At 35.4% G+C, this 7926-nt stretch overlaps 2 protein-coding genes across 2 annotated transcripts in view; both read right to left on the bottom strand.

Annotated features, from left to right (window-relative positions):
* Positions 1 to 337: 337 nt before the first annotated feature.
* Positions 338 to 490, bottom strand: LOTGIDRAFT_75477 (hypothetical protein; the record flags this gene model as incomplete). Its single annotated transcript, XM_009049989.1, has 1 exon — positions 338 to 490. A coding segment is annotated over one exon (153 nt), but the record flags the coding sequence as incomplete, so codon positions are not given.
* Positions 491 to 2917: 2427 nt separating this feature from the next.
* The window catches only part of Syt9 (synaptotagmin 9), a gene marked incomplete at both ends in the record, with an annotated part of 13579 nt that continues 8570 nt past the window's right edge, over positions 2918 to 7926 (bottom strand). Inside the window, 3 exons of the mRNA XM_009050011.1 lie at positions 2918 to 3146; positions 4912 to 5083; positions 6409 to 6529. Of these exons, the coding sequence (XP_009048259.1) occupies positions 2918 to 3146; positions 4912 to 5083; positions 6409 to 6529 (522 nt within the window). The remainder of the gene's footprint in view (positions 3147 to 4911; positions 5084 to 6408; positions 6530 to 7926) is intronic.

Below are 7926 nucleotides of genomic sequence, written 5' to 3'. Positions count from 1 at the left end.
TGAGTCACGTGCGTTAGCTTCGTAGTTGTCACGTTACAACTCTCGAGTTTCAGCATTGTAATCGTCACGTTACAACTCATGGGTTCTAGCAGTGTAATTGTCAAGTTACAACTCATGAGTCACGTGCTTTAGCTTCGTAATTGTCACGTTACAACTCCCGAGTTTCAGTATTGTAATTGTCACGTTACAACTCACTAGTTTTAGCATTGTAATTGTCACGTTACAACTTACGAGTTTCAGCATTGAAATTGTCACGTTATGACTTGCGAGTCACGAGAATTGTAATTGTTCCGTGTTACGACTCATGAGTTCTAGCATTGTAACTGTGAGGTTGTGCCACGTTACAACTCACGAGTTTTAGCATTGTAATTGTCACGTTACAACTCTCGAGTTTCAGCATTGTAATCGTCACGTTACAACTCATGAGTTCTAGCATTGTAATTGTCACGTTACAACTCATGAGTTCTAGCATTGTAATTGTCAAGTTACAACTCATGAGTCACGTGCTTTAGCTTCGTAGTTGTCACGTTACAACTCTCGAGTTTCAGCATTGTAATCGTCACGTTACAACTCCTGAGTTTTAGTATTGTAATTGTCACGTTACAACTCATGAGTTCTAGCATTGTAATTGTCAAGTTACAACTCATGAGTCACGTGCTTTAGCTTCGTAATTGTCACGTTACAACTCCCGAGTTTTAGCATTGTAATTGTCACGTTACAACTTACGAGTTTCAGCATTGAAATTGTCACGTTATGACTTACGAGTCACGAGAATTGTAATTGTTCTGTGTTACGACTCATGAGTTCTAGCATTGTAACTGTGAGGTTGCGCCACGTTACAACTCATGAGTTTTAGCATTGTAATTGTCATGTTACAACTCACGAATTTTAGCATTGAAATTGTCATGATATGACTTACGTGTCACGAGCATTGTAATTGTTCCGTTACGACTCATGAGTTGTAGCATTGTTACTATGACGTTACAATTTACGAGTATTAGCATTGTCACGTTACCTTTGCAACTCCCGAGTTCTACTGTATTTTTCATGTTACGACTCCCGACTTTTAGCATTTGAATTTTAATTCTTAATTTACAGCTAATCCCAAGATAGAAGATAGTTTTCTAGAGTGCTAATAGCAAATAGGGCAAACAATGTAATATTATGGTGAAATTTTTGACAATTAAATAGGCACTTTCAAATTTGTACAACTACAAGAATATAATGTAAACTTGAATATTAAAGTGTGACTTTACAAATAAAAACAGCCGTCACAGGCTAAAAACAACAACAATAAAATTTGAAAATTCAAAAAATAAGTAACTCTGCAATTTACAAAATTCTTTGATAAAAATTACAATAAAGGTTAATTCATTTTAATGATTATCATATAAAAGTTTGGGTTTATCTTATAAAATTTTTTAAATTATAGCGGGACTGACAATTAAAAAGGTATGCTATTGTTCAAAATTAATTGTGTCTTTTCTTGGTTAAGATTCATTTTATAAAAGGGAGAGATTCGCCATCCGTTTGACATATCGTACCTTAGTCTCAGAAACGAGAATTATTTTAGTTAAGCTAATCAGTAATAGTGTTCACACGTCACTGTCGAAGTTTGAGCCTTCAAATGCACGTGTTTCCAGACTAATCTGCGTTTCAAAGTTAAAAAGACGACTCATCTTTTCTTGAAACACTTGCCATAGAAAACTGAAAAGACATATTTATATGAAACATAAATTGAAATTCTCAGTTTTGAGGTATTTTTGGAGAAATTATGTGATTTCCGTATATTTCTAGTACTTCTTAAGTTTTAACATAATATTGAGGACTCATATCAACCTCCGAAAATGGCGAATCTGTCCCTTTAACATAATTATATTGAAGACTCGAATCAATGCCCGAAAATGGCGAATCTGTCCCTTTTCATCTAAGGAAATCCTTGAACCAGCAAGTTAGTTATAATATAAAACTCAGAGCTTTGAGCATAAATGTTTATGAAAACAGCAAAAACGATATGTGATGGGTCAAAGGCTAGATTTGCGGTTGTAGATTTATCTCCCTTTAAGCATTTGTCTTTGACGGTTACCAGCAGCTACTGATTCTGTTAGTTACATGACCTTATCACCAGCACGGATTGTCTGTCTTAGCAAGAGACAACGCCATGTAAAGTTCTTGAATCGCAGCTGTCAGATATGTGACATTATAAATCATAACTGATCGTGTATACCTAACTGTATGATTATTAACTAAACATTAAAGATGGGTTTCCTTATTTTTTTAGTGTCAAATTAAGCAAACTATTTAATTAATTGGTGTTTCTAATTCTTAATCATACCATTATGTTCTTATTGCACATAATTAAGAGTTTAAACCAATCATAAATGTCCATGTATTTACAGTCTTGATCGGTCACTCATTGGAATTCTGCTGGTAATTCTCTTCTAATTTAGCTAATTATGAATTAAGTATAGGCATGTGAGACATTGGAATTTTTCCAAGTCATTAGAACATCTCTTCTTTCTATTCATAGAAGTATTAGTATTTTCATTTTCATAAATGGAAATAAGGGAACCCATCTTTAACCAGAAGACCTTAACGTCGCATGTTGACAAATCTTAAAGCAGAAACTACATTTTCTTTACGAAGATAACAACTTCTATCAGCTGTTCCTTGGCCAAACGTCATCACAAAGATCTTTCTGGGATTATCCATTCCAGTTTACAGCTGGGTCAATTTAAATAACGTGGGAAGATGACAAACAAAGAATTGAATTAGACTTCAAAACGTTTTTGTATCGAAGGCTGGTCTTAACATGCTGTAAAAGATCTCAACTAAGCATTTTTGCCTACAAACATTTTTATGTACGGCATTGCTGGATCCTGTTATGTTCCGCATTTAAGTCTAGCGACAGATTTGCTTAATGTAAGCTGTTAACATCGCTATTGGAGTCCTCAGTCGACTGATGTCGTAAACAACATTTACCATTGGCCGTCATAGGCATGGGGAAAGGTGAGGTCTCTTGTAACGGATACCATTGTGCCACTGGCTTTCTTGGACTCTCCAGCATCTCATACCAGTGATCTCGTCCTATACCATTGTATCTTGGTCCAAGTGTCACACTGCCCATAAATTCATCACTGCCTATCCTGAAATAAAATAATGGCTTAAGTGAGGTTCTATAGAAGGAATGCGGCAATAAAATCCGATGGCAAGACGACGATTGCTACACATAATATATAACTGCTAATGTGCTTTACGAACACTGATGGTGCGAACTCTTTTAAGACAAAATGCAGCCCTATATTTAAAAATTTTGTCAAAATCAGTATCACTCAATTGCCATTATATTCGGAAACTTAGTGACAATCGTGTCTCTCGAGATTGATAAACACATAGTTTGATTGTATAGTAAGATCTACGTCGCTTACTCTTCTTGATGCCAGACACAATTTTTATTATCAAATTATATTTCATCTTTAATACTGATATACTTCCTCATGTGAATAGTTCAAAGCTGCTATTAATGATTTGCCAAAATATTTTGAATTTCCGTATCGTTTAACTTCTTTTTTATTCCAACCAAACCTCAGAGGGAAGCCGACCTATCCTTATCAAACGATTTCTCATAAGACGACACATGCCTCGTCTCAAGAGAAATTAATTATCGAAGAAATACTGAAAATAACAGACATATAACTAGTCCGAGAAAGTCTAAGCTCTTTTCACAAATGTCTACTTGCTTAAGTGAGAGGAACTAGAATGCTTTTGGAAAACCAAACTAACAACCTAACAAAATGGTGATGTTTTTTGATATCTTTCACCACCCACAACACACCAATGTGAATGATGTTTAGTATAACACCGGCCCGTAGCTATAGGGCGGGGGGGGGGGGCACAATACACCATTGCCCGTTCGGATATATAACTTGCCCCTCCGAATAATCGAATCTATCTACGGACCCGGTACACAACATATATTATAAAAATTAACAAATGGGCTGCGAAAAACTCTAAAGGGCCATTAACTGTCATCTGACAAAATATCTAAAATAACTATCATATACTTAAACTAAGTTCGGACTAACCATACGTTCTAGACAATGTCCCCAAAGTAACTTCATTATTTTGTATAATACAGACAACTTTAATAAGAAATGATACAAGTCACAGACAAATTGTCTGCTACATGACAATTCCGTCTTCAACTAAGCTTATATCTTATCCATACTCACAAATCCACCACATAAATGTAAGACGTAAAGTTTCATTTCTTTCATTTCAATTTACCTACCAATATTGTAAATGTGAATACATGTATTGGTGAGCAGTGGTGTTTACATTACTTTACATCAGGTGTCGGTTAATATCTAGTTAGATCTTAAATCTTTTGACCTCATCAAACATTTCACGAGAGAACTTAAAGGGACAGATGCGCCATATTTTTTTTGGATGGGGGGGGGGGGGGGATTTTTATCTTGAATATATGTAAACAATCTTCAGACGAAGTCGAAATATAAGAAAAAAGCATATTTCCTTTAAAAAAAATGCAACTAGGAATTTTACTCACTATTTCTATATATGTCTTTTCTCTATACCACGGAGTATCTTAAATTAACGAGTCGTCATTTTCACATTCAATCGCGGATAATTCTCGACACACATGGATTCGATGGCTCAAATTTGGACGGTGATCTGTGAACACTATTACTGATTGGCTTATCCAGAGAATTCCCTTATCTGAGGCTAAAGTATGATTGGTCAATAAAAAAAGCGCATCTGTCCCTTTAATAATAGGGTTGACTTGATTTTTGCAACTCGAAAGAATTCATTTAGCCATCCCTACGAAATTGCATAACGGAACAAAGCATTTGTTATATAAATCTATGGAGGCGCAGTTCGTCTAAAACTTACCTATCATAGTCCACAACCTTTATCTTAAGGTACACATCCTCTGCATTTTCATGTGGGACATCAAAAACCAGAGCTTCATTAAATATTGGTTGTAGAGTATTTTTCTGAACTGACGTTTTCTTTTTCTTTATCCGTTTTCCTTGGCACATCAACGATACTTTAACATAAGGATCTTAAAGTATATAATAAAAGATGGTAAAGGTATCATTTTATTTGATTTAAGAGAAGTTTCCATCATAATAATTACTTTAAGGAAGAATATTTCCACAAATATTCATCTTAACAAACACTTTTTGATGGTGTTAAAAAGCGATGTATATATTTTTTTGCACTTTAAGGAATTAGGTTTTCTAAACTTTGTATGTGTATCGGGGAATCTGATAGCACCAATTCGCAATATTCCAATTTTCAATCAGAGGTCTGTGGATTTTCGATTCCATTAAACTAAGCGTTTTATGACGTCACTTTTGTAAAACCTGCTTTAAATTTTTTAGCAGCTTTAGCTAAGTGACGTCATATTGTTGCAATTTCAGGAACCACAGACGTCTGGATTGGAAATTGGAATAATGAAAAGAAGACATCTTTACCACCCTTTTAAAGTTTGACCGTCAAATTTGCAAACATATTACATATAGCACCCCCCCCCCCCCCCCTCTTAAAAAAAAACAACAGGAAGGGTATACATATAAGATTTCGTAATTTTGAGTGGTTTCGATTCGATCATTTCGTCAGTGTTATAGGCAACGAATTGCGAACAACGAATTGGTGCTCTATAAGTCTCAATCAGGTGATTCCACCATTATAAAAACTTGACCAAGGGTCATTATTCTCAACATTATTCAACTGAACGGTCAAGATAGTGGACTGAAATTGTTCAGACTTGTGATAATTGTATAATTATGTGTGTCGTCAGCCTTATATTGAAATAGTCTAAGGGGAAATCGGACGCTTTATACAAGAAAATGACTTACAAAGAGAGACTCGTGAGACTCATTTACTTAATGGACATTTGTTTCACAGACACACTACAAAGTGCAGTTCAAAGACACATTTCTTTTCAACACATACAACAAATAATCTGGGTAGGAGGGTTTTCATGATTCATAGATATATTAATATGGCCAATTTGATTTACAATGCTTCGAGCAGCAATTTCAGAAAAACAAAATGGCGACACAGCAGTATAATTAAATTCGAAGATAACTAAAGGTGGACTCAAGTCTATTAAAAATTTAAATATCTGATCAGAGTCGACACGAGCGAAGAGCTTATATCGATACACTGGTCGGTCACTGACAACCTTGATCAGCTAAATGGTCACAACTTCCGACGGTAAGGTCGCTTTTGTGCTTGAAAATATGTCATAAATAGTGCGTTCCTGGTGACAATGGGAATATTTAAAACGTCGATGCACTCAGATCGACTAAATCTATTGTAATCCTCAGAACCGCCCTACCTTCATTTGGGTTGGTTTTTTAGTAAAAAGGATTGACCTACCAGCTTGGCCTGTAATATCCATAGCCTTCAGGTTTCTGGCTTTAACAATAGTTAAAGTAAGTCTGCCGGCTGTTGGTAAGTAACATAATGATATCATTAATTCACCAATATCAGCTTTCTCCTGAAAAAATTTCATTACATGGTGATTGCTGATAGCAATGTTAATGTTAGGCTGTAAAAAAAGGAAGGGGTCCAAAAGCGTTCTGTACCAGCAGCACTCATATTGATATCAGGCAATTTCTAGCAACTGCGATCTAGTGGATGGTCGCAAGTTCCACTAGAACGTAAAGAGCGAACAAACTGATCCGCAATTGTGATTTTTCAGTAAGATTAATCTGGTCTGGTCTAGAATCCGTGTTACTACCATTTTCTAGCAGTCGTTGAAAATCTAGTCGCAAGGCCAACTCGCAACAGTGCGATAAGTCATATTACGTGTCCGACATCCATCGTTATAAGTTAGATCATGGATGTGGAGGAAATAGTTTATCCTTGATGGATAGTTGTACACAATGGAATGGAGCTATACAATGTTCCAGCACTTGGTTGACCACAATTTGTGATCGTTATATCATGATTTAAATGAAAAGCTTATTATTTATGTCATATCTTCACCCAGACGATATGACGATAAAACTCTTCGCAGTTTTAATTCTTGGCTCAGAAATGATATGCTAAACACAATCTGCTGGCAAGATGGACATGATGATTTCGTTTGTGCTATCATTAGATAGTAAGAAAAAGAAAGAAACAACTATATTGTACAAGGATAACACGGTTCATAATTAAGGATCCTTTCTATCAGCTGGTCCTAGGCAAGTCCTCTTGGAATTGATCTTGAGCAATATCTGTACCCATATACAGCTGGGTCGACCGGAATTATGAGTGAGGGTGCATGACTGGACTTTCACACGACCAACAATATCGGAACCCACAGCTGCCATGAACGTATATACCTACGTCCTAGCCAACTGTACAATAGAACACCACAAAATGTCATTTTCTCTTCTCCTTTTCGTAATGAATATTTTAGAGGCCAGTCGTCAGAACCATTAATAGTAGAAATACAATCGTTCAGCATTATTTCGCAACTGCTCGCGAGAAAGTACTTACTTAATTGCGTGTTATGTTCTTTTAGTGATAATAATAATAATGATAATGGTAATTTTATGATAATGACAGGCAATATAATTATTAGTGTTATTTAATCACTTTAATGTGCTAGAAAAGTATAGATAAAGGATTTTTTAAAAAAAAAACGGAACTATCTTATGATAAACTATTCTCGGGTTTCATTTTGCTCAACGTTTCAATGATTTACACTGTAACATGACTGTGTAAGATATGACTCATGAGTGGTATGACAAAATATATGTATATTATGTAGTTTTTTTTAATAAACAGAACTTTTCGTGGGTTTCATTTTACCCGACGTTTCTACAACCTGATGAATGAAAGTTGTGTGCGATAAAACTCATGAGTGGTATCCCAAAAAGTTTTGTTACCGTGTAAATCATTGAA

The sequence above is a fragment of the Lottia gigantea genome (assembly GCF_000327385.1).
Source record: "Lottia gigantea unplaced genomic scaffold LOTGIsca_142, whole genome shotgun sequence".
NCBI classification, from domain to species: Eukaryota; Metazoa; Mollusca; class Gastropoda; family Lottiidae; genus Lottia; species Lottia gigantea.
This window is presented reverse-complemented; position numbering and strand designations above follow the sequence as displayed.